General features: G+C 42.8%; 1 protein-coding gene across 1 annotated transcript in view; it reads left to right on the forward strand.

The window, feature by feature from the left end:
* Positions 1–27,868, forward strand: part of PEX14 (peroxisomal biogenesis factor 14) — a 103,568-nt gene that overhangs the window by 31,602 nt on the left and 44,098 nt on the right. Inside the window, exon 3 of the mRNA XM_032775451.2 lies at positions 23,118–23,202. Within this exon, the coding sequence (XP_032631342.1) occupies positions 23,118–23,202 (85 nt within the window). The remainder of the gene's footprint in view (positions 1–23,117; positions 23,203–27,868) is intronic.

The following is a 27,868-nucleotide window of genomic DNA, read 5'->3' on the forward strand; positions in this document are numbered from 1 at the left end:
TCTAGTCCAGTCCCCTGCACTAAAGGCAGGACTAAGCATTCTCTGGACCATTGCTGACAGTGCGTATGGCAATTACTCACAGGAAGGAGTAATGAATGACAGGAGATACTGATATGTTTTTTAGCTTTTATTAACAATTATTACAAAATGGGAACAAGGAAAAGAAGCACCATTGTATGATCTGCTGGGACCATCACTAGACCACAGTGAGAGGCACTGTATTAGATTAGCTGTTCTCTCTCTCCTTGGCCAGTGCATTTACTAGTGCTTTGTAGAGTCTTGTTTTAAGTGGCTCCCACTTAAATGCCACAGTAATAATAATTCCACAACCTAGTACATCTTGCTGTCAGGAAGTTTCCCTGTTATTCTGCCTAAATTTCTTTAATTCCATTCTGTGACTCCTGTTTATTCCCCCATGCCACCATAAATGAGCCCTTTTCCTCTTCAGCATCTGTACCCTTCAGATGTTTGCAGACAGTTATCATGTTGTTTCTGCCTCTCCCCCCCGCCCCCCGCCAAATCCTGGTCTCTTAGCCAAGTTCTACATATTTAGCTCATTTAATCTTTCCTCATAAGTCAAGGCTGTAATTGACAGCCCTGACACGGAGAGTCGCATTGGTTACACACGCTGCCAACAGGATATAAATACTTTCTATGCAGTGATTGAGAATTATAGTCAAGATTTTGATGAGCCCTCCCTAAGCCTTATTTTTGGTAATGCCTTTCTCAACGCCAGGTTGCCTCGATCCCATTCAGCAATGTCTCGGTCTCTCACGTTGCTGGTAGGGGTCACCAAGCACTAGGTCCATCTCCATTACTGGTCAGTTGTGACATCCAAGGTTTAAACCACCTGGGGGTCCAAATCAAGCCTGGATTTTCATGAAAGTGTTTCCCTTTATGCAGTCTGTACACAAGCCATGGGTCACTGTGGGTCATTCCTTCTGGGAATGCAGCCTTGAACTCCCAGCACGGTGTGGTTACTTTTGCCCCAGCCAGGAACAGGAGCATGGGTTGCCATACAGACACAAAGGTAGAGATTCCAGGATTCTAACCTTGTGCGTCCAGTGTTCAACTGGTATGTTTGTCTACTGCAAGTACACTGCTGTGCAGAAGCTCTCAGCACTGTCAGGGCACTGTCATGCAGATCATGCAGAGGCTTACAGAATTGACAAACCCACCCGGCATGGCCAAGAGAAAGCGCACGATGCTGGCATTCCTAGCTGCCACTGCTGTGAAGAGGAGTAAGGGTCCTGCTGCTGATACAAATGGGAGCTGGAGGAAAGGCTGTTATCCGTAGCCTGTGAGGTGTTGGAATGGATAAAGGGGTAACCCTGTGCTGTGTGCTACTGTGTTGGAACGCACAGCTCTGTTTTCAGCTGAGCAGATTTTGTTGTAGGTTGCCATAAGTGACTTGTCTTCTCATGTTTGCTGTACATTCTGTGAGGAGATGGGTGTAGCAGGCACTAGTGTTGGGGAGCTGGGAAGTGGACGGTCTGGTTTTTAATGCTGTGTTCTGTAAAGCTTCGTACGATGCAGATTCCCCGCTGGGGCTAGTTCACAAACATTACATGTATTATTGCAAAGCATGCAACATAAAGAGGGCATTTTATGGAAAGGAATATCAGAGGAAACATTATAGCAGGGACCTTTATAGCTCTTCCATTATTATGGTTTAAATCTTGACGTGGCCTTTATTTGCAATGATACTGGGACCAGTAAAGAAGTGTGTTTCTCCCCTCACCAGCCCCCCATCCCTCTTTCCCCATCCTCTTTTCATTCTTTTCTTCCACATCCTGTTCTGAATCTGTGGTGCAGAGATACAATCATTAAACATGCAAGCAGTCAGAGAGCCAGGTTTCGGTTTGTGCGGAATCGGCCTCCTTTGACTCAGAAGTTAGAAACCAGATGACTCACTGTTATACATGTTTGTTGTTTTACTAACTGTCATTTTGCAAAAATACTGTTAAAGCTTCAAACCACGATTATTGGAGTTTGAGGTGGTGTGTGTGTTCATGGTTCTTTTGGAAGATTTTAAAAGTAATTGTAACTGAGCTTTCTCTGAAGAGCTGAAAATTGCATGTATTGGCAATATAAAAATATGTAGGGATCCATTTTGTTCTGCTACCTGAAAAATATTGTCTGGATCAATTACTTGAAAAGCCTCCAGGTGCTAAACATCTGGTGAGGGTTGTAGGGCCCCTGTTTTGTGTTTTTTAATATATGCTCAAAGGGACAGGTTTCTCAAGAGGAAAGCAGACAGATGTTTTTCATTTATGGAATTTTAAGGAATAAATGGCATTCCTGCTTTTCTTTCTTATTTCTAACAAAATTCTAGTATTTCCTTTCTAGGAAGCCAGCAAACTTGAGGGTAGGTCAGTGGCCGAATTCCATAGCAATAAAATCGTTCAACAATATGGAAAACCAGAAAAGATATATAGAAATCTTTTTTCCTAGTCATTTATTACTATTTGTCCAGCAATTCGTATATTGTAAATTCAATATGAATTGTTATTATTTTTATCTACAGTACTTTCTAATTGTAAAAAAATAGAAATGCATTTTTGTTTGTTAAATTCTGCAGGCATGATTCTGAACTTTAATTCAGTGTAAATCTAGAGCCACTCTATCAAATCAGTGGAGTCACTCCAGTGTAAAACTCAGGTTTGTGAGCTCAGAATTGGGCCTTATGTGTGAAAACGGCACATAGCTCCCTTCTGATGGAATCCACTTGTGGTTTTGGATTTCCCCCAGCTTAGTTTTCAGGCCCCCACCCTTTATAACCACTTTGTGCCACGGCTCATGTTGTGATCTGTTGTAGCTCCTGTCACAACACAAAGAACTGTGACGTAGCCGAGGGCAGGGGGAAAGAGGACACTTACCAGCATGTCACAGTGTATTAGAAAGTGACAAATTAGTGGCTAACTTTAAAGAAATAGTTTGTGGTTGGTGTCTCCTTTTAGAATGATTGAGATGGGACATCTCTCAGTTTAATGGCAAAACAGTCATTAGAAACAGAAAAAGAGGCTGCTGCTAATATTATAAAGTTTTGATGCATACACCCATTATCAGAGGGTTGCTCTGATCAGATTATTCTGACCAGAAAAAGAATGTGTCTCGTTTATTTTATTTTTACGAAAAAGGAATTCAATGCTTGCGAAAGTTAACAAATTGATAGCCCCAGAAACAGAAGCCTTCTGCTTGTAGGACAGATGCTACAGTGGGGGTGGCATTGCAAGCTTTCCCCCTGCATCAGTATGGAAGGGACCCCCTATAGGGACGATAGGGGAGTTCAGTCTCCATAGTCCATTCGATGCTTGGCTTCTCTACTGAGGCTACAAAAAAGCATGCCAATTCTTCCATTTAGCTGACTACTGTATATACTTTAAAAGGGAAGTTTTAATGTAGTTGGCTGCTATATAGACTGTTAAAGGGAAGTTATTTATTTTAGCTGGCTTCTGTATGGATTGTTACAAGGGTGTTCTTTTCGCTGCTGTTGTTATATTGACTGGTAAATGCAATAGACTCTATTGCTAGTAGCTGTCATGTTGCCTGTTACAGAAAAGATCTGTATTTAAGCAGTAGCACTGCACTGGGATCTCCCAGGCAGGATATTAATGCTAATTCATCTGCTCACCCCCTGCTGTGAGTGTTATTTGTTTAAATCTGTAGAATCCCACAGCGCATTTATATCCTCACTAGAGTGAGCTCCGCTCCCTGTAATTATTTAACATTATATGCTGATATAAATTGTAACAGTTAAAGAATGGTAATGAGTAGCAAAAAAAACACAAACTTAACCTTAGAAATGGCAGAGTCAGCTCTTAAAACAGCAGCCAGCAACTTTCTCTCTCTCTCTTTTCCCAAGTCCATAGGTACAATATTGTGCATACATTATGTGTGCGTGTGTGTTCATGCTTGCGCTGGCAACTGTGTCAGGCAAGCTGTAATTATGCAGAATATACTGTGTAGCTTAGTCACACACGCATAATTACATATGGTGCCGAAGTACAGTGAGTCTCTCTCTCTCAGCAGTTCAGCGTCTTGATTAGCAGTTTGATAGGTGATTTGAGGCTACCATATTGATATAGGAAATGGTGCCCCCTGGATTCATCCCTAGGGCTATCCACAGGGAACATGTGTCCAGAGGTTAAGCTAACAAACCATTGGGTGTCAGTATTGTTCCATTTAAATGCATCTGGCAGAGAGTTTGTGTGGCCATAAAAACTGGACTTTCAAAGTAGCAGTTTTGTCTGTAAACAACTAAGGTACAATTTATATATTCAAATCTATACCTATTTCATTTGTATGTAGAGGCAGGTGGATATATCTAGCAGAACCTTATATTCTGCTGATCTGTATTCCTTGCCATTTTGTTTAGATATTGTAGCCTGCTTGCCTAAACTCTCATGTGTTATGGCCATGCGCTGTTAAACAGCTACTGTGTTCTGCACCAGAAGTAGCTGCGCTTCAGCAGTGGATAACGTGACCCCTGTGTATAATTTTTATATCAGTTTAAAACTTGAGGTTTTTAGAAATAAAACTTTTTATGATGTGCAGAATTACCTGTGGAAACAACAAACAGTAACATTCAGTTTAGATTTGTGAAAAGCTTTGGCACTGCTTGGGATGGAAGGCACTATAGAAATGTAAGTAGCTCTTCCATCCATGCACATGGCACGTCCACATGTGTTACTTATACCTAGCCAAAATCAGATCTGTATTACAGCAGAGAAATATCTAAACTGGATAAGGAAGCTTTCATCTACTTAAAAAAAAAACTGTGTAGGAATGAGAGGAAATCCTATAAAAAGCAAAGAAAATTCATTTTAAAAAGATTCTTTCATTCCCTCCCTTCCTCCTCTGATTTCAGGTGGGGAGTAAAAGCTGCCACAAGAGGAGCCAAGCTTGCACTTGATTTGCAGAGTAGCGTGATGGTCGGTCGAGCTGCGTTGGCAGCATGGACCTGTGCCAGACTTCACCACAATTCATACTGTGTCAGTTTAATAAATGCACTACTTAAATTATGAAATTACAAAAGAAAAAAGAGAATGCACTTATTCAGACTCTTAATACATTAAAAATAAGGCATTAAAACACTGACATTTTTTTCCCTTCCAGAATCAATAATGAACAGGAAGGGTTGTAGACATTAACAGTCATGGACATTCAAACTCTTATACATAAATTATCTTAGAAAAATGCACATAAGACTTGAATAATGTAAATACATTAATGCATTTAATAATTTAAACATTAAAGCGCATGCAGGAATTCGCAGCAGAGGCTGTTCTAAGATAAGGAACGGTCCTGGAAGTTCTGTGTCCCAAGATCGATGGCTGGTTTCCCCTTGAGAAAACTCTCTGGGGAAGTCGCGCTGTGCAGCTAGATGACCGCCTGTCCTGAGAAATCCCAGGATGTTCACCATCTCATCTGCTCCTTCCTCTCCCCTACTCAAATCCCAATGACATGCAAAATCCAACCTGTATCCTGAATTCTGCACTCTCTCTCCATGACACATAACTTGCAATTTGTCTGAAAATCAGGTGCAACAACTTTGAAGAAAAGAGAGAGTTGTGTCTAAAAACAAAACTCCAACAATGGTTAAAGAAGCTGCTACAGCCAGGAGTTGAGAGGAAGTTGCAGGGCCCTCCGTTCCCATGGCATTGTGCGGGGCAGGATACAGGCTTATGCTTGCGATGATGGGGAGAAGAGCTGGTGGAAGACATCTGGAATCCAATCTCCTGTTTTCCTGGGAGAGAGGCCCAAGTTGAGAGCCTGCCTTAAGTACAAGCAATGAAATGGGGATCCTGCTCTTCTGGGGCTCTTCATGGGCCCATAATTCACTGGCCAGCCCAACTTCCATTCTTCGGCAGCTGTATCAGGGAAGACCAATCTGCCCACTCATGCTCTACTGCAGGTCATAAGGCTGCCCCATCTCCAGCATACTAACTGTGTGCATGCTTCTGTCTGTTCTTGGTTTTGAACTCCCATTTGGACTGAAGCACCCTCATCACTTTAGCAGCATCTGACTAGCACACCAAGGTTCTCATGCCAGGCATTTTCCTCAGGACTGAGTTGTATCATTTCTCTGGGTGTAATTAAGTTTGAAAGGTGTTGCATCAGCCCCTCACTGCATCTCCCTTTGGTTCAGATCCTAGTTCTCCTTGCCTTCTCTACAGGGCAGCATGCAAGCAGTTGCTTTGGAGGCTTTTGCGCCCTGTGGTACTCCTCACAGAGTGGTGTGAGGTATCCTGCTTAGCTTAGATAGTGAGGTGATGGGTGCTAATAAAAAGAAAAAGTGCTTAGTCTGATTCTAAAGGGAGACAAGATGTTCGTTAATTAAAGGAGCCTGGCACAGGGCAGCTAATTATAGGTGCAAGAAATCTGAAGCTGAAGTGGGCTGTGCAGATGGGGAAGTGTAAGGAGGCACCCAGAACTGCGGGCTGTGGGCAAGAATGCAGCAAAACCAGATTCTGGAACATTTTGGCAGAATTTCTTATTGAATTCCTCTTTATTCATTTCTTTTAACAGAGAGCTGAACCTGTATGTGTGTGTATGTGTGCGTGTGCGCTTGTGGGACAAAGTGTTTCACCTTGTGACTGGAAAGGTCATATTATTAAAGCCAAGGAGATTGGGAGCCAAATCCTGTTGGAGACACAGACCCTGGTCAGAAAAAGAGTTTGGCTCTAACGATACCCCATCACTCCTCTGGTTGTACTGTTGGTGATTCCTCTGAGTGTTTGCCCCATTTATCATCTCCACACCCTTGTATCTACATCGCTGCAGGGAAGGAACTTTGTGGGCCCCCAGAACCAGCTGGGAGGTGGCTCCTAAACTCTTGTGTAGCCCTGGGGTGTGGGAAATCCAAACAGATGCTATGTGTATCATGCCTTTTCTCCTCTTGTTGGAAACTCCAATCTCCATAGAGCATTTTCCCCTCCAGGGACCAGCTCTGCAGCCCTCTCCCGAGCGGATCTATTCATCCAGTTGCTTCACTCTAGGCAGATTTCTAGGTGGGTCCCACAGTGGGGACTAAAGGGCTGTCTGTGCAGGGAGTCAGCATTGGTCTAGTGCAGAGGTGGGAAAACTATGGCCTGCGGGCCACATCTGGCCCGTGGGATCCTCCTGCCTGGCCACTGAGCTCTTGGCTATCCCCCTCCCCTGCAGCCTCAGCACATCGTACTGCTGGCGCAATGCTCTGGCTGGCTGGGCAGTGCAGCTGAAGAGCCTGGCCTGACCTGGTGTTCTGTGTTGTGCTGTGACGTGGCTGGCTCCAGCCGGGCACCGCGACTGTAGCGCCACCACCCACAGGTGCTTCAGGCAGCACGGTAAGGGGGCAGGGAGCAGGGGTGGGGTTGGATAGAGGGCAAGGGAGTTTGGGGTGTGGATAGGGGTCGGGGCAGTCACGGGGCAGGGAACAGGGGGGTTGAATGGGAGCAGGAGTCCCAGGGGACAGTCAGGAAGGAGAAGGGGGTTGGATGGGGTGGCGGGGGGGGCAGTCAGGGGACAGGGAGCAAGGAGGGTTGGATAGAAGGCAGGAGAGTTTGGGGTGGTGGTCAGGGAGCGGGGGTGTGGATAGGGGTTGGGGCGGTCAGAGGATGGGGAACGGGGGCATTGAATGGGTACAGAGGTCCCGGAAAGGAGAGGGGGTTGGATGGGGCAGTGAGGGTTCTGGGGGCGGTCAGGTGACAGGCATCAGGGGGGTGGATGGTGCAGTGGTCCCAGGGGGCCATCAGGGAATGGAGGGGTTGGATGGGGCAGGAGTCCTGGGAGGTGGGGGCAGCAGGGGGCAAAAAGTGGGGGGCGGATGGCGGCAGGGCCTAGGCCACCCCTGGCTGTTTGGGGAGGCACAGCCTCCCCGAATCAGCCCTCCATACAATTTCCGAAACCCAATGTGGCCCTCAGGCCAAAAAATTTGCCTGCCCCTGGTGTAGTGGTTAGCGTGGGAGACTGGGATTCAGGAGGCCTGAGTTCCAGGTATGTCCCTGACTTGCTTGTGTTTCCCTCTCTGAAAAAGGGGAACAATAGTGCTTTTGTGTTAAAGGGATTCTTGGGTGAAAGATGCTCAAAACAAAGGGTGCTTCAAACTACAGGGGAAAGTGGCCCAAGGAGCAGTGGGGAGAAGTACTCTAATCTGAGTCCCCATGATTCCCCCAGTGCAGAAATGGCAAGGTCACTGTGTGCATAGATTGGAGTGGGAGGCAGCTCTGGTGCCCGGGAGGGATGTGTGCTAGATGTGGGAACTTCCTCCCCAGGTTGTTAAGTACTGTCGGGACTGCTGAGGAAAGACTGGGTGAGGAGCTACCCTGGATGAAGTTGTCAGGGAGGAGGAGGGGTAGGTTGGGGATCTCCCAAGGCTTGCATGGTTTACTGGCCACGTTTGGCTGGATTTAAGAGGCAGAAGCATTTATAGCAAATCCTAATGCTGTGTCAAAGCCTGCTTTCCGCTTTGCTGGCTTTGTCTCTGTGTGAGTATTGCATGCTTTATCCCATTTCACAGCCTGGACCCTTTGTCCCCTGCTTAGGGGATTACATGGGGCAGAGATGTAAGAAGGGAGGGAATCCCGCCACTACACCACTCCTTTATCTATCTGTCTATCTGGCTATGTATCTGTCTGTGTATCTCTGTCTATCCACTTTCCTGAAAGCCAAGCTTCCTGCCTTCCAAAACCTTGCCCTGAAATGCTGATTGAGAAGCAGGCAGCATCTTTTAGGCTCTTGGCAGAATAAATGGCTGTCACTTGCTCTCCTAGCACTGGGATTTCATTCCTGATTTACAGTGCTCAGGCTTATCAACGTCCCTTGCCTGAGCTGGGTGCAGTGATGATGGTATGAAGCTCGTTCTATGTGTGGCTCGTCTGCATCGGGACAAGTAGTGGGAGGGTGGATGTCTAGAGCAGCATCTCCTACTGGGAGTGGGAGGAATAGGAGGGGAGGATAGCCCAGGACTCCTTCCTCTCAGCTTCTTGCAATGGGATAAAGGTTTTGACAGCCTAATTCAGCATTTAGGGAAGGATAGAGCTGTGCAGAAAGTTTCCCCACTTCCACTCCTTACAGTCCAGCTGTGACAAATTGACAGATAATTAACAAATCAAGGCTTCCTATTAGTCTTGTCCCCAATGCTTTGAAACGGCTCCTTCATTTCACATGTCCTTTGGCAGAAACCTGCATATTATGGCTATTGAGTGAGGCAGTTAGATCAGTTTAGAGGGGCTGGGGCTTACCAAGATATCAAAATGTCTGAATGTTTCTTGGCACAGTCAATGTTAACTGTCAAGAAGAGGGTACAAGGGGCAATGCTGGGAAGAAGTTGTTGCCTTACTGATTAGAGTAGACATTAGAAACCCCTCCAGTAATGCAAGGTGTTCCTAAGGAGTGTCTCTTGCTTTCACAGAGGATGGCGTGAATTGAAACCACAGTTAAAAGGGCAGAGTTTTGTTGGTCTGGGATTGGGTATGGTTATAAAGTCTACATGCCAACAACAAGCTTGGATCAATAGATCCTTATTCATTACATCCAGAATCACATCTGGCTGTTCTCAGACACTGTTCACAATTTGCTGTGTGGCGTTTCCCCTTCCTCTGCCTTAGAACTGCTGAAACACAAGCTATGTCTTCACTTGAAGCTGGGGTTATGATCCCCAGCTCAAGTAGACAGGTTTTTACTCAGGGTGGCTACCCCATGCTACCGGGGTACACTACTGTACTGTTTTTAATACACTAGTTCAATGAGAGCTGGCAGGAGTATGTCTGCTTGAACTTGGCATCACACCCCAGCTCCAGGTGTAAACATAGCCTATGGAAGCAGGTCTCCCAAAAAAACTTTATCTCTCTGTGTAATCTAGAATGGTCACTCTTCTCATTCTCCTCCAGATAAGTTAATATCTCCAAATATACCAAGCAGCGGTTACTGAGCCTGACACATGTTGGAGCAGTGAGAAAGACCTAATTTCATCAAACCCACTCTAAGTTCATGTATGTAGAGCCCATCAAGCTGAAAGCAACCAGACAGCATCTGCTGTTATCAAATCACTCGTGAGTCCAGCTAATTAAAATAGAGCTTCATTTTTCTGAACCATTGTTTGGCAGGAATTTGAAACAAGTCTAACCCAATTTCTGCGTGTTTATGAGCCTTTATTATATCAAAGGTACTTTTCTGTAAATGTACAGGGCAGCGTTAAATGAATTGATCCGCACTGTATCACTGTAAATGCACTATGGAGTTGCTAATGATTTCTATTTCAGCTTTCTGGTTTCCAGACATATTCCAGAAAGCTTGTTTTCTTCTCTCCCCCATCATCCTCTTTCTCCCACTTATATTTCTCCCTTCCACACCCCCTCCAGACTAGTGGGGGGTGGTGGTGGGGGTGGGGGTGGTGGTTGTTTATTAAAACATTTACACATTTGTGGCAATAGGCAAACATAGAATAATAAAATTTATTTTTATACTCCAAACTGGCATAGGAGGTCTCTGTATCTACTAAGCTTCTTACACAGTGCCCATCTGATAGTACAAGAGAATGTCTGAATGTTGCTTTGTTGAATCTGTTTGGTATGGTGGTGGGTGGTTTCATTTATTTATTTAAACTTTTTAGATTTTCAGAGTACAAAGAGGTATCATATTCCTCCTCATAAACTGATACACAAGGGATAAAAATACACAAGAATGTGCTCCCTGAAGGCTGGCTCTGCTTCTAGACATCCAAAAGCTAATTCATTAATACTCTCTGCAAAAAGAGAATACCATGCATAGGGCTGTTCAGTCCAGTATATATCAGTCTGTGTAACTGCCGAGTAGAACAGTAAGAGGGAAATAACTTTTTCCCAGTTCCAGATATTTACAACTAAACATGTTCATATCACATTCTGAAGTCTGGGGGTTTAACTCAGAGTATCGTGGTGAAATTAAGAAAGGGAAATTTAGGGTTAGCATCAAGAAAATTTCCTGACTGTGTAATGCAGTGGTGGGCAACCTGCGGCCTGTCAGGGTAATCTGCTGGCGGGCTGTGAGACAGTTTGTTTACATTTGCATGGCCGCCCGCAGCTCCCATTGGCCGCTGTTCCTGTCCAACGGGAGTTGCAGGAAGCGGCGGCCAGCACGTCCCTGCGGCCTGTGCCGCCTCCCGCAGCTCCCATTGGCTGGGAATGGTGCATCGCAGCCACGCAAATGTAAACAGTCTCACAGCCTGCCAGTGGATTACCCTGATGAGCTGAATGCGGGCTGCAGGTTGCCCACCACTGGTATAATCTATTAGGCTGTGGCATAGTCTCCTTAGGAGGATAAGGGAGGCATGGTGGTGTTAAAAGTATACTAGACAATGCATTAAAAATAAACTGTAAGGAGCAGTCCTGCACTATCAGAGGGGTGGAGTGGATGGCCTGTTAGGTCTTTTCCTTCTCTAGTTTTTGTGATTTTGTGGAGTTCTGTTGATTGAAGCACTTCAGGAAAGGCTGTTGCATTTGAGACAGCTTATCTATCCTGGAATGACTTCCATGGATGATCATCACTTACATTTCAGTGCATTGTATTTTGCATTTAATGCAGTGTGCCCCAGGTGGATAGTCAAGTCTGTGTAAAGCTCAAGGGCAGTATTCATGACTTGATACTGGAAACAACCATAACATTTTAATACTAGCAAACTTGGGGGAAGGCTCTCCCAAATGTGGGGACATCAAACTTATGAAGTGTTAGCTTATCTGACGTGTTTTTGAAGATGGTGCAGGTTGTTCCATAGAGGTTTTGTGGTCCCTTGATGATGGGAGCATATAACACTTCTCTTACCTCTTTTAATGCTGGTAGAAAGAGTCAGTGATAGCATAAGTAATTGAAGTACCTCAAATCAAGTGCAGCATGGACTGTTGCACTGCGGGCTTCCCAGCTCACAGCCCTGCTAACAAGACTTGACTAATCTGGAGGGCACCACCTCTAGGAGTCTGTTCTGTCTCAGAGTTTATTCAGTCCTCACTCTCTCTCCTGAGACTACCAACAAAAGTTTCAGTTTTATTACGGACACCTGTCCTGCTAAGAACTATGCTGTGCCTACCAACTCATATCACCTGGGCCAGTTTGCCCAGCCTGCTAATGTTCATGGGATGATGTGAGAGAACTGCATTCTATCCACTGTAGTGTTTTGGCAGAGCACAGGAGTGTGAATAAATCCAGATACTCTTGGATGGCAGAGTCACCCCAAACTTGTTCTGTGCTAACCTAGGGTGGGTACAGAATGAATGCATACAGACTGAAAAGGGCTTGTGTATGCCTCAGTGCTTCCTGTGTTTGCATTCATTGCTCATGTTGCTGTTGCAGAGAAGCTTTAATCCTGTCATTCTTACAAAGAAATGCTGTTCCCTTTTTTGTTTTAAAACAAAAAAATGGATTTAGTCTGAGGTTCCCAAAGCCCAGGAAGTGCATCTCTAGGGCTGCTCGTCAATTTGAGGCCTAATGAAATATAGAAAATACTCTATAAAAGCGCCTTTATTACTTTAGTTGCTTAAATGTGGAGTTTTTAGCCATCAAGTTAATGTTTTTGTATCATTTTTTGATTCGATTGTGAGCACTTTTCCAGGTATCTCTGCCACTTGAGCGCTAATTGGATTTCCACAGATAAATGGTGTTAGCTGTAGCCCTTACCTCACTGCGTTCTTGCTTCATCATTATTTTATTTGTTTTTACTGTAAAGGTTAATAAATCTTTGTATGTTTAAAGCATGGAAAATGGCAGGCAGGCAGGCAAAGGACCACGGCATGGAAGGGGGAAATCTTTGCAGTGCTTTCTCAAAATTGAGTGAGGCATCATGTCCTTTGCGGTATTTTAAAATGGCCAGTTGGGTGTGTTATGTGGCCAAGTAGTAATCCATAATCCTTCAGATAAAAAGCGTTGATCTCGCCACTAGTTCTCAGACAGAGCTTGAAGGCATTCCAATTGGGTTACCATTGATTTGGGCTGGGGAGGACACTAAGTAGCACTGCTCCGTTTAAGAAGAAATATGTGGAGTTTATTATTATTATTTTTTTTTCCAAAAAAAGAAAATTGGAAGTCTTTTAGTGAAAACACACCTTAGTACCCCTAGATGATCAGGAAACTCTATAAGGAACCTACTAATGTACTAAGGCCAGGGAAGTAGAAAAGATCAAACCATATTCGTTGTGTTCTAAAGATGGGAAAAAGTCAGATTGCTGTTCTGGACCAGGCATTGAATATTGGGCTGATGCTTTTGCAGTGGCGTGGACCCAGGCTGTCAGTATTGTGCCAGTGCTCTGCTGCAGCATGGACCAATCATTATGTTGGTGCTAATGCTTTGCAGTAGCATGGACTGAGCATTCAGGGTGGGTGCTAATGCTCTCTGCAGCATTTTATAGGTAAAGGCTGGTGTTTTTTTTTTCCCCTGAAGCGGGTAATTGTTTATTAATTTTTTAGTAGGTAAAAAGTGTAATTGTAATAATCCTTGACATGTGCTGACTGCTTCAAGGTTTAAGGAATAAGCAATGTTGTTTTGTATCTTCTGTGCCTTACTCACAGTGTCTCCCAGTTTAGACTAAGATTTCTGCATTGAAACTGTGCAGGGGCACGATCTCTCCAGGATAGTTCTCTGTGGTATTAATCCTTTTGGACGTTTGAACTTGATCTTGGATTGTGGGAATTTGCTGAGAGGTTTTAGGTGGAGAAGGCAGGAGACAAGGTGTGTGAATTCCTTGTGCATATATGCTGCTGTATTGGTTGAGCCTTATCTTGAATGTATCATGGCACTTATCTGCTTTGTTTGTTTAAATAGTGAATATGAGATCTCTGAACGCTGACAAAATGACCACACTGGAAAGTGAAATCTTCTCTTTGTTCTTAGAATATTTATAATATGGACAGCAGCAGTGTAAGCTTTTCCCAAACTTGCCCTTGCATTGTGAGCATCCTAGGGGTTAAAAATGAAGTTCAGTCTCCATATCAATTCACTCTCATCTGAAACTGCTCACATAGGTTTCCACTTTTGAAGGAGAATTTTTGTGACGTGGCGTCTGTCCATTGGAAACTGGATAAAGATGAGTGATGTAGCTGAATTTGAACTAATAAAACTGTATGCATCTAACAACCCCTCCCCCCGAGACCATCCAACCCTTGCCAGTCAGTTTTTCTGACCCATACTAAGTTGCTCTCCTAATGCAGCAATTAACAACAGTTACAAAGTGCATAGGCTGCTTCATCATGTTATTATTTTGTATTGCAGTAGCAACTACGAGCCTCAGTCTGGACCCGGGACCCCATTGTGCTAGGTGCTGTACAAACAAAGAACAAAAAGACAGTCCCTGTCCCAAAGAGCTGACAATCTAAAGATGTTTATGTAAAAGTATCATTTGCTTAGATGTTCTATGTCCTTCCTCTCTCTCTGCCACTTCCCGGTTGCTGTGGCTTGCATGATTTGTTGTACATTTGTCTGTATTTCCAGATTCTCAACCATTTCCAATATTAGATCTTTTGTTTGCTAGTTTCTTCTAGCAGGCCTGGCTCCCTTCTCTCTCCTCAATCAGCTGTGCTTGTATGCAATCATGTTTGAAGCTTTTGAGGTACAGGCCAAGGTACTGGTGCATGAGTACTAAATTAACCGTTAGGTGTAAGAATCCCAACCACAAACCCCTATTTCAGCCCCAGTCACATGGGTTCCTGTCATGACAAGGAAAACACAGTTTCCAGTTCTCACCATGCATTACCCAAGAAGTGGGAGGTCCATCAAGCAGTTCTCTATACAGGAAGTTCAAGAAACTGTGGCTTGCTGATTCTCCAGTGCACAAGATTCATCTCCCTTGCTTACATCTTTTGTAGCAACCTCCACAAATGAGACACAGGTTGGGCCTTCTTCAAGGGAATCTAAATCATTTATGCAGTTTGGTTAGCCAGCTTCTTGCCTGTGGAATCTCAGGAAGACAAGTTGGTCTGAACAATGACCCTGTTCAGGTGCATCTCTCTTGGGTGATGTGCCTTCCAGAGTCTAACATTCAATGAAAATTTTAATGCTTGGATATTGTCATTAGCCAGGAAACAAGCCTCCCATCTCCCTGTCCTTAGTCATCCTACAGTGCAAATAGCATGTGAATGGAGATCCACCAATTCTTGTTTGTCCTGTGCTTAAAAGGATGAGACAGTTTCTTGTTATTTTATCCTAGCACATTTGAAGATACTGTAGTTAGGGTAAAAGGAACAATCCTTCACAAGCTGTCAGAACTGAGCTCTTTTAGAATGTCAGCAGGGTGGGGTGGAGGGGCTGGGATGTTGCCATCAGCTGACTCTGATTATTATATTCTGCATATTTTTAGTGCTGAAGTCAACAGGGTGATCTCACGGTTCTCCTGTAGTGAGCATCTTGGACACTGAGTCATTACATTCCTTTGGAGTGATTCAGCGCAACAGCTTGACACCTTCATTAATTTTACAGCACAGAACTTCAATGCTCTCTAAGCTTCCTTTACAAAGGATAGATTTAAAGGGAGCTAATACATAACTGGGATGCTACCCTGAAGAGTTATAAAATGAGACCCTATGGAAGTCAAGAATTCAAATTCCTTACCTTGCCCCATCATCTAGTACCTATCCCATTGGATCAGGTCCCTTACTTGCCTGTGGCGTGCTGGCTTCATCTACATTTTGAGGCCAGACCCTTCACTCACTTCCCTGGGGCACTGACCTGCTGATCCATGTATATCCATAATGATCCAGCACTTTCAGCACTGAGGTTACTGCAGTTATTTCTGTAAACAGGACTTCAAATAATTTCCTGACAGTTGGTTTCAAAGCCAAGCAAATGGCAAATGTCATCTCTTCTCCTCCTGTCCCCCTACTTTCTAAAATCTCCTTTGGTGGTAGCATCAGCAATTGTAGGAAGGTTTCCAAAGGCAAAAATATAAGGAAAAAAGAGGCTTTTAAAAGTTTATTTATTTAGTATGCTTATTTTTCTTTGGGAATGGAAGGAAATATGATTCTTTACTGTCCCCTCCCAAAAAAAATCTGCCTTTGCACTCCAGGAATAAAGGTGTATGCAGCTTATTGACTATGCTTGAATTTTATAGAAGCATTTGTTAATACAGCTGTAATTACAGGTTTTATTAGTGATTTCTTTATAAATTGGGTTTTCAGGCATTTATTACTTGAGGATAACAATTTATTTTGAGTTGAACTTGGAACTGCAATGTCATCCTCCTTTCTGAGATTAAAAAAAGTACACTTCCTACCCTGTTTGTGTAATGTGTGTGAGTGTACGTGTGTACATATATGTATGTATCTCTGTAGAGTCTGGCTGTTTTAAGGTTGTGTTTCTTTTAAAGTGTGTGTAGTGTTTTCTGGTGTTTGTTTATTGCAAATGTATAATACTTAACATCAGCTTTGTTCTTTTAAGAGTGAAATTTTGACAAGTTGTCCATCATGTTTTAACCAGAGCCAAAAAAATTTAAGATGACAGACATATTTCATTTTGAAAGGTGGCTACTGCGCAGACGAAGTCGCTACTTTTCATAAGGGCCTTTACTACATATATCAATGTGTTTTAAGAGAGACTTGGGTCAATACTACCATGCTTTAGAATTCCCTAAATAGATATTTACACAATAGACCTTAAAATATATTAGTCTATCATGTCAGCTCTTGTACGCTGATATCAAGGATGTTTTATGTCCTTAATGTATGATACAATCAAACTTTTTTTTTTATAGCATTTTTCATACATCTGTATCCTGGAATGCTTTGTGGAGTTAAATAAAAAAGTTACAAAGTTAACTTTAAAAAGCTGAAGGGGAGAAAAATTAAGAGGTATATGTGAAGGAGAAGGTATTTTGAGATGAGATTCAAAATTAGATGGGGAGTCCACAGGGCAGAGAGAGAGGAATGTTGCAGAGGAGAAAGCCCTTAGACAATGATGAGGTTTTGTGAAGAGCCCAGGGGGCTGGTTATACCTGAGCAGAGAGCATGGAAAGATCAGGCCCCTGTAGTCAGCTGGAGCAAATGTGAAATGGCTCCTGAGCAAAGAAGCTGAGAATGGGGATGGGCAGGTGTTTGTGTGGTCTCATTTCTGTGGATATGAGAACAGTGAAAAAATAAGAGAAGGAAAATAAGTCCAGGGAGGAAGAGTCCCACAAAACATGGCTAGATAACTACAAGATTTTGATTCAAATCAGTGAGAATAGGATAGCAGTGAATAACTGGGATTTTGCAACTTCTTCCTTCTAACTCATTCCATTGTGTTAAGGGAGTGCCAGGAGTCTCAGCTCAGTGGAGGATGTCTCCTGCCTTTGGTATTAACTAGGCACAGCAAGGTGAGATGAAGGCGCCTTAGCTTGTTTTTTTTCTGACTTTTATTGATTTTTTTCTGTCACCATCTTAATGTAAATTAAGCAGGGTTTTTGTGTGTGTGATAATTATAGATAAATGTATTTAAAGTAGATCTGGATTTTGTCGTCCTGGAGAAAGGGAGGAAGAGTAATTTTTCCCCCCATCCCTGTCATATGTTCATTTTAATTAGCAATTTTAAAAAATTGAAAATAAAAGAGGAAAATGAATAGGTGTTGAACCAGCCTGTGATATGTAAATGCCAACTAGTAATTACCTAAAACCTCAATTTTCTTTCTGTTTCATCTTGCAAAACATTTCATTTCCACTGAGTGAAAACACTTAATTTGGGCTGCGTTCCTTGGTGAACCCAGCCTTTCAGATCCTGCGCCTCCCCTGGGTCTCAGCTAGGGGGAGTACTGGCTCTGTGCTTACACAGCACTTGCAGCTCTGTCTGTCCCAAGGTTATGCCTCTCATGCCATCCTGGTGGTTTTACTCTGAGTGTTGAATGGAAATCCACCCCCACCCTCCCATGCCCAACCTTTAATCTGGTTTCAGAGTGCCTTGCTCTTTCCAGTATTGCTGAATTCTAGGCAGTCTGTGGCACATAATATTTTTTACTTTTCACCTGGATGTTGTCATCTTGGCATTCTTGAGTTAGATTTCATTCATAGAACTCTCTCTAGCCTGAGTTTCTGGATTCCTGAGACTTCTGATTTTAGATTTATTGACGCTTCTTCCTCTTTCGTTACTGTTTTGCTCTTTCAGTTCAGGATCCCTGATGTAGATCTCATGCTGAGCTTGTTTTTTTTCCTACCTTAATTCCTTCGGGTTTTGGATCCTGGTACTCTTGCTTTATATTTCATTCATTTTTCTCTCTCTGTTTTGAGTGAGAGCTATTAAATTTGACTTCCTAGGACTGTAAAATAAAGTTCATGTAGGTTTCTCTTGCCTATTAACTTTTGGGAGCTTTTAATATGTGTTTGTGCAGCATGCAGCACAAGAAGGTCCGGTCCTGGTTGGGGGCCAGAAAGAAAGCTCTGTGCACCAGGGAAATGTAAATGGGAGCCTTAGAGCCATGTCTCTCTCATTAGCGACCTCCAGATATTCTGCTTAGAAAGAACAAGTACTTTTTGTGATATATAAATTAGGAGTCCTGGGACCCTGAACCCTGAGTTAAGAAAAGGTGGGGTTTGAACTGGGAACTGGAAGCTTGGATTAGAGAGAGCTCAATGTATGGTGTCCGAGGACCCTGACTCTAGAGAGCTCTGCCTGGAATCTCAAGGAACATTGCCTCTTTAGTGAGATATATGGCTTCATAATTAGCCCCTTGCATTTTTTCATGAGTGCTAGCATCAGCGTTCTACAATGTGTTTCCCTGATTAACAGCTGCTTTGCAACTATTTCCTTGTGCCACCGATGACCATATTTGTCAAGTTAGTCCTGACAGAGCACTGATTTCTTACTAAAATGCAGCATTTCTGTTTGAAGGGGTTTTCTTGTTGCTCACTGTGCCAGACTTTTAAGTCAGCCCTTGTTACAGTGCAAGCTTGCTTTAGCCTGACGCTTGTTAACAGGATTCTGGGTATCTCCTTTGGAGTAAGAGTACAGAAGCCTTTCACAGACAATTTAATCTTCTGAGTTTTGCAAACGTGCAGCCTTTCACACGGGGTGTGGGATGGGAGAGGAGGTATTGCAGTAGACTATGTATTGATCAGTTCCATTTGCCCTGTAGCTGTGGCCTTCTGCTCTAGCTAAAATAAGGTTAGCTTTTGTTAATACTGCCATATTATTTTTAATACACTTAAAAAAATAATTCCCAATACTTGTACATATGTCATATATATTTTCAGTGTTGATTGCCTTCCGCACATGTAATGTAACCTATCTGGGCATAGTTCATGGCCTGTGCCTCCGCTGCTTAATGAAAAGGAAAGTTGCATTTAAACAGACACAAAGCTGTTCAGAGACAGACCTCCCCTCACGATGTATAATCTCAGACACAACCTTTAGTTCCCAGGTCATCCTGAAGTCTTGCTCTGTGAACAAATACTACTCAGTAATAATTTACAGAGGATCCCCAATATTAGGGGATCTAATAAATGTCTCACTCATTGCTCCCCCAGTGGCACTTTAGTCTGTTTTCTATCTACATCTCTGTTTTCAAGTCCTGAATAGCTGTGAGGGTGTGGGATGATTTTTTGGACGGGGGTGGGGAAGGGGTTGCTTGCCCCTGCATCATCTTCTGAACCATGTGTTTTATTTTTCACATGCCAGCAGCTAATAAAGCAGCTTGAGTTCCGTATGTAAAAAACCTGTTGCTGTGAGAATAATAGTAAAGAGGGCTGACTTCACCTTCCTCGCCAACACCAGAGGAGAGGGAGATTGAGGGTGTAGGTGAGGGATCTTGGACCAATGTCAAAGTGCAGTGCCTTAGCCTGGAATTTCCCCAGTTTGCTGCACTCCCGCAACATCTGCAGTAAAGTTCCTGTCTCCATGTTACATCTGTGACATTGAGGTGGAATATTTGCCTGAATTTATTAATTTGGCTGGACACAAATATATCCCATGAATAGCCACATTCATCTTCTAATTAGAAAATCAAACGATATTCCAAGATCTGCTGCAGCGTTCCCCCTGCAGTATTTCTGATCAAAAGTGTGTCTGATTCCATTGCAGAAGAAGGGTTGATGGGATAGCAGGTTTATGCTTTTATACTTTTAACAACTGAATACTCTGTTTTTCATAAAGAAAAATAAAGGACCGAGATCTACTGGTTAAATGTGGTCTGCTGGCCACTGTGTGCTGGGAGTCTGAGAATCTGAGTTGGTAATATGATGATTCACGCTACTTGGCAAAGTCCTAATATTAGAAAATTTTGGTCAAGTGTTACAAATGTTACATGAATAGTATGGAACAATATGTTTCCAGCTGAGTCAGAATTCTATTTGTTGTATGGTTTTTCATCTATGCATGAGACTGCAACGTTTTGTGTTATTTTATTTTATTTTTAATGGACTGCAATTGTTCTTGTTCATTCAAATAGAATGATCCTTAGAAAGTAGGAAAGCTCTCTTGTCCCTTCTTGTAAAAAAAATTGGTATGTTATCATGGCCAGAATTGTTTCATATGAACATTTTATACACAAAATACATGAGGAAAATGAAGGTGATTCAGGTGAGGATAAGGGAAGAATATATCTCTTCTCTAAAAGCAAGCACAAACTTCTAAACTAGAGAAATATAGGCTCAGGAGGCATTTTGGAGATGGTGTGTCATATTATTTTTAATAAATGTTTTTGTTGAAATGTTTACATTTTGCAAAACAAAAATATCTCCCAATAAATGGCTGCTATCAATATAACATTAAAAATAAACAAAGGGAAAATGTTTCATTTTAGATTAATTTTTTTTTAAATATAAACAAATAGTATTAATGTATGAATCCAAGAGCTTGCAACATTCTGGTTCTGACAAGTCCTTTGTGTCTGTTTTACAAGCTCACTAGAAGCAGGAGGGGAATGTGGAAGAGTTCCCAAAGAAACAAGTAATTAACATAAGAAGGAAAGTGGTTTTGATATGTTCGCACATCTATATGTCTACTTATTTGGGCATCTTTCTTATTCAGCACATTATCCTAAAGTTATTAGTTTGGATGCTTTATATTTCTGCATTGGGCGTAGTGATATCAGAGCTATTTAAATGCGTGATTTGCCTGTCGCCAGCATTTCCAAGGGACAGATCAAGCAGCACATAAACGAGACCAAAATGTACTTTATGTAGGGTGTTCTGCTGTATTATTTTATGACTTGAAATTATTGAATGTAAACTAAAAAAATCCAACTGTTCCCCTCCCCCCTAACTTTGAAGTGTGCCGGGACTTTGTCAAATTCCCGTTAAAATAAAGATGTCAATTTCATCTCCCTTCCAAATTCATTTATCATGCTTTTTTAAAAGGTGTTTTCTGCTTTACCTGATGTTTAAATTGGATTCGCTCGTTTATGCTGTTCTTTGCTGTATCCCCCACGTTTTTCTTAAATGAATTAGTAATGACAGCGTACTCCATCATACCCTCTCTACAGCCACTTTAAGGGAAGCCTGGTGATCTAAACCTTTTAACCTATTAAAGATGATTTTCCCCAATTGAATCAGACCCACCACAGGTGTAATAACTAATCATTTAAACTACACCTGCTATTATGTATTTTTAAGCCATTATGCATGTTGGATAGATGATAATTCATGTTTATTGCATTGTCCAATGGATCCGTTTTGCCTACACTAGCCTGATTAATGTATTTAAAGAAATAAGAGATGCAATTTAAAAAAAAAACACATTGATGGAATGCACTGAGGAGTACATTGAAAGTGCCATTAAACCCATCAGAACTTTGCTCTCTGACCAGAAATGCATATTCCAAGGGCTGGATTCAAAACCAAGGTGAAACTTGCTCATTTCAATAGTGATGCTAGATTTTTTTTTTCTGTCATGAAAATTTTTTAAAACAACTTTAGATCGTAATTCGAGAAGCTGCATTGTAGCTTGCACTTCTTGAGACCTGCAAATCTTCTTTCTCCTCTTGCACTCAGTACAGCTTATAGGGAATGCAGATGACACCATTTGGGGTGAAAACCACACTCTTCTTCCTTGTGCATGGAAGACCAGCTTCATCTTAGTACAGGGAGGGAGCAATCTCTCACCTCAATATGGATATGTCTGTCTTCTAAGTCAACTTCAAGCAGGTTATCCCCTTCTGTGCCACATCCAGAACAAATGTCTTATATAGAGGCAGATCAGATGGTTTTCCACAGTGCCGCAGGAGGATGTACCATGTATGGGACTGGATGGCTGAGGGGATTAATATTGGAATATGGAGCTTTTCTCTTTGTCCTGTGTGGTATGACCCGTAGTAGTCACAATGTGGTGACAGTTCAGCAGATTGTGTGAAATGAGTTGGTGGGCCTCAGCTCTGCGCACTGCATCAAAAGCTCTATCACAGTTGATGCAAAATTGGCCTCCTTCTAGATAATATCAGCAGAGAGACAAAGGATTGAATGGGCTATGGAGAGTCAACTCCCCTCATATCCTTAGTGGTGATTCCTCCAGAACAGGCCTGAGGGACGTAGGCAAGGGTGTGTGTGGAGATTTGCCCTGTTATATACGCTCTATACATAGAGAGGAATCCAGCACCTTTCACTTGCACTTTAAGGGACTGCAATCATTGTGTGGGTGCAAAAAGTGTCATCCCAATCCTTACACTCTATGGCAATATGGGCCTTTAAGTCCTAAATCACTTAAAGGTTCATCTTCTAGAGCATCATGAAGTCAAAGTTCTTAGACCAAAACTGTATATAGCTTCTACCACAGAAGAGCATAAATATAACCATTTATCTGCCCAGTTGGATCACTTGAAAAATAAAACTTAATCTTTATGTCTTTGGTAGGTTAGTGTGATCCAGGACAAGAAAAATAACCTCTCCCCTGCTAATAACAGGATCAGGTATCCTAATGGAGTTTATTTCACACTAAGCAGTGTTTCAGCTTGGTAAACGATGTTCAAGGAGAAACTTCTCTAAGTCAAATTAGTAATACTCTACTATCTGATTAGAGATGAGCCTGAGCCACAAATTCTGATCTGGATCCAAAGATTCCCCAAAGTCAGATCCGGTGTCTGGTCCAGTTCGTCAACAGCTGATGGTGGATTTGATGCCTTGATGATGTAGTTCAGAATTTATTTAGAATCAGAATTTTGAATGTTCTTAACTCAGAGCTTTTCACTCTTCTGTTTCTCCAATCTTCTCACCCTAATCAGATCGCAACAGCAGTGAAATTTCTACAGAACTCGCGGGTCCGCCAAAGTCCGCTCGCATCCAGAAGAGCGTTTCTCAAGAAAAAAGGTACAGATTCATCAGTCTCATTCTCTGTTCTTAGTATTAATGAGGAGGTTTGGGGGTGGGATGTAGGCCAGGAGTTATTGCTGTGGGAAATTAGGTATTGAGGGGAAAAAGATCTCTTGTCCCAGGAAATTTTTAGTGTGGGGTCAAGGCAGCTTCTTTTTCCTCCCTGCAAGTCAGAGGTAATATTGGCACTAGACACGGCATTGTAGAATGAGTTATGGGAATTTTGGGGTTAACTACCAGTAGAGGTCTTCAGAGGCGAGGATAGTTTACAGTTACAGGCTAGATAGTCAATTCTAACTCCTTAATGACATTGGCTTTAAAATGACCAGCTGTAGTTAAAAGGTCAGCTGCTTCAGAAGAGAGCTGGAGAGAGGAATGAAGGAAGAGGGACATGTTAAGAGTAAACAAGGTCAGGTTAAGGTCAAGCTTGGGGTCAGCCTGACGTTCAGCCTGAAATGGCAGATTACTGACTGTGCATGGCCCTTTCTATAGCAGGAGCAGGAGGGATCCTGACAAATCTAATATCGTCTCAAGCCAGTGGAACCTGCTTTGGCCACAGCCTGATAATAGTTTTCCCTTCTGTTTATAAAGGAACTGACTTTGTTTTTTCTTTTGATGTTCTGAAGTTTTAAGACAACAATTTAGGAATTTACTAGCACATTTCAGGTGAAGTTTATTCCAGTGCAGATTGCCCGACCAAGAACCCTCCACATCACCTAAGTCCTTAGCGTGGGACTTACATGATAAAGAGGCTCATGCCCTGGAGTGAATTTCATGCTTTACAGTGTTAGAAAAGGTAGTTTAAGTGCTGGATGGGGGTAGGGGGGTGGGCTGTAAGTGCAGACTCCAAAATTGTGGGGGATGGGAACCCATTTTTACATTAATGTTGTGAATATTACAGTGTAATTTGAATTCTTCACCCAAAGACCTTGAGCTGTGGAAGGTAAGAAACCCCAGGGCTATAGTAGCCAGGTTGGAGATATGAATTGTTTAGTGAAATCCATGAGACTTGATGGCAAGAGATAATCTACTTACAGGGACCCCTGCTCATCTTGGGGCAGAAAGCACAAGGATGGAATGGCAGGAGTTGTGTTCTAACAGCTTTGCCACAGAGAGTACTGTGCAGGTACATCATTTGGAATAGGGTCCTTTCCCCGCTGACCCTAGTGTTAGTTACAAAGCAGCCCAGCAAGGGGGTGCAACTCTGCTAGGTGTGTTGTTTGTCCTGCTCTGCCATCAGGATGGCATTGGATTTGCCAGTATTGCAGAATTTGGAGCTTGTTGGCCACTCTCCTCTGTGAGCTTTTCCTTGAAATATGTGGACCTACGGGAGCAATTAATCATAAAAGCTTGGGGATTTCAACTCTATCATCGAAGCAATGAAGCAGGGGAAAGCTGAGCCTAAAAGCTGTGCTGATTACCCGGGGTAACCTGATACAAAATCTATTGTTGCCGAGAGATTCTTAGCCCCCAGTATATCGTGCAATATTATAACCGCCTGATCTTCTGCTCTGCTGACAATGACCAGTTATTCCTCATTTTCTCTCTCAACATAGCTGGGTTAGAATTTCATTTGCAGAAGGTATTTAGAGCAATTTAGAGACAAATGTCTCTGGTGTTTGCTCTGCACTTCCCCACCGCAGGCTTCGCTGAGCAGTTTTTAGTATCAGGAGCTCCATCTAATCTGTTTAATTTTAATAAATCCCTGACTGGGAGAAGAGGAGGGGTGGGGAGAAGGAGGCAGAGAGACACTGTGGCCCGACTAATACTTCTTGTGAATTACTTTGCTAATAATTACCAAAGAGGAGAAACTGTTTGGTAGAACTGTTTGTTCCTGTTTGTTAATTCCCTCCCTCCCCTTTGTGTTAATTGCTCATATGGAAACTTAACTGTAGGAGAAAGGAAGGAACAGAGTCCAGCAATACCTGCACCCAGGAGTCATTGGGAACTTGATCATAGGGGATCTGCCCACTTGATCATATAATGTTACCTTTGCTCAGTGCTCCAGAGCAAAGAGGCGCACATGTACATCATGCCAGTTGTGCCCTAAGGGGCAGGAAAAATTCTGTCCTGACCCTAGATGTGACTAGTTCAACCCTGGGCGCATATGAAGGAGAATTAACATGGTTGAGTATTCAGTTCCGTTTATACCCTGAGATCTACCCATTGGTATTCTAAGTAACTATCCAGTGTTTTTCCTGAATTCTAGTCAAGTGTATTCTACCAGGACTTCCTGGAGTAGAAATTTCAAGATTTATCCTCTGAGGGAAAAATCCTGTCCATGTATTCATTAGTAAATACTGTGCAAGTCTGCAGCATGTTGGATCAAGGATCTTGTGACTTCGAGAACCATAGATATTAAGGCCAGGAAGAACCACTAGATCATCTTGTTGGCCTTCCTGTATTTCACAGGCCACTGACGCCACTCAGCACCAATCCCAGAGCCTAGGCTTCAGCCCACAACCGAACATCTACAGTGCAATTTTATAGCCCTGCAATCTGAGCCCTGTGAGCCCTAGTCAGCTGACACGGGCCAGCCATGGGTGGTTTCTTGCAGTGTATACATACCCTGAGAGGGTTAATCTGCCTGACCCAAGGGCACACAGCAAGGCAGTGACAGAGTTAAGAATAGAACCCAGGAGTCCTGACTAGCAGTCCCCTGTTCAAACCCCTAGACAACACTCCTTCCTTATATCATATATCCTAGCATATCTGTCATACCATATCATAAACATTTCTATGAACCTCTGTGTTAAAAATAACTTTGTACATATCTCTGTAGAGAATAATACAGAGGCATCATTTCCTGGGAGGATTTTGCGGTTGGTCTGGTTGTAGTTTCTTCTAGCAGATTTTGCTGCAGAGAGTGGGGCAGGACCACTGTCTTTCTGAACGCTGTAAGGAAAGAGGTTGATACGCTGGCTGTGGGGGAGTTCTCTGCTACCCTAGTTGCAATCTGTTCCAGTAGAAGTGGATGTAGCGTATGTAGGGGTAAGAGCACTGGCAGCAAGGGTACTCCCAGGTACTGCAGTTTCAGTTTTGCTTAGGAAATTTCACGTCTGGGACTTGCAGTGAAACAATACCTTAAATTATAATCTTGCCTTTTTAAAATAAACATGTCTTTCGTGAAAAGGCAAATTCAATTTTGTTATTTTTAAACATTATTTAATATAGAAATTGTGGTCCCAGACGTGCATTTCAGTTCAGTGGAAAATTAAGATTACTTTAGAATTATCAGCTGGGTTGGGTTTGTTTTCTTGTGAAACAGCAGCTGGGTAGTAGTGGAGGGAGGCTGCCCCTATTTCTGTCCAGTTAAGAGATTGGGGGTCATATATTACAGGCCTGGGATAATAAGCCTGATGAAGATGGAGAGGGTGAGGAAAGTGTCCTGAATTTAAGGTCCTTCAAAAGTTCAATGAGATTTCTGCGTCATCTTGAACACTTTAAAACTTTCTGAATACAGAGACATTAATGAGAAACATGAAGTTATTAGAATCATTTATCATTTTCTTTGAAGCTTACACTGGCATTTTGTGTAATTTATGACATTTCCTCCTTTTTATTGTGAACTTCTTCAGATGAAGGGGAAAAGCAGCTGTTTTCCTTCAGAGTATCTGAAAGAAAAAAAAAAGATGCTGTTTGTTTTTTGTCCAAGTAGCTGATTCTGCTGATGATACGCAACAGAGAATCAGTGGCGCCTGGGGAGTAATTAGACAGCATGTGGGGTTTAAACCCTGGTGGAAATGTGTATGTTGTTGAGCTGTTGTGGCTCAGATGTCCTGTAATGCTCAACTACCCAGTAGCTAATGCAGGTTAAAATCGTGTGTCTTGAATCTATAACATGTGACTGCAAAAGGAGGATGGTCCAGTGGTTAGGGTGCTAGGCTCTGGCTTGGGAGCCTCTGTCCAAATCCCTGTTCAGTCATAGACTTCCTGTGTGACTGTGGGCAAATTACTTAGCCTCTGTCCCCCATTTGTGAAATGGAGATCATAGCACTGCCCGACCTCACAGGAGTAAGGAGAATAAATTCATTCAAGATTGTGAGGTGCTCAGGTACTACAGTGCTGGGGGCCTTATAAGTACCTTAGATAGACTATGGTCGCTGTTTAATTACATTGGGGAAGAGTAAATCCAGAAATTTGCGGGGTCAGGAACTCTTTAGAACACTTATTACCTTGATTGGTGCTTTGTATGTTTGCATACACCTGCTTCCCAACCGAGTCAAACTTCTGTTTGATGAGCTGCGCAGGAGGTCAGTGGGAAGCTTTGCCCTTAACATGTTGGGTCTATTAATCTGTTTCATTACCTCGGCTTCTAGAAAGGAAGTTAATACAGAAGTTTTTCTGCGGCTCTGTTTCCTGTGGGTCCCACGCAGCTTTTGCAGTGCAGTTCAAGTAAAGAGTATGACAGAAGTGGGAGGTGGTTGTCAGACTGGAGGACAGAAGGCAGCTGGAGGGAGGGTTCCTAAGCTGCTGATAAAGAGGCAATGCATGAATTATGGAGTTTTAAGTGCCCCACCCCACAAAAGGACCAAAGGTATTTACTCCTCAGGAAACAAAAGTACTGAATCCAGGAATCTGCTGCAGAAAATCAGCTCACTTCTCTTCTTCCTTTTAATCAACTGCGTTCCTGGAAGTTGAACTCCCATCAGTAACTAAACAG

The sequence above is a fragment of the Chelonoidis abingdonii genome, chromosome 23, assembly GCF_003597395.2.
Source record: "Chelonoidis abingdonii isolate Lonesome George chromosome 23, CheloAbing_2.0, whole genome shotgun sequence".
NCBI lineage: Eukaryota > Metazoa > Chordata > Testudines > Testudinidae > Chelonoidis > Chelonoidis abingdonii.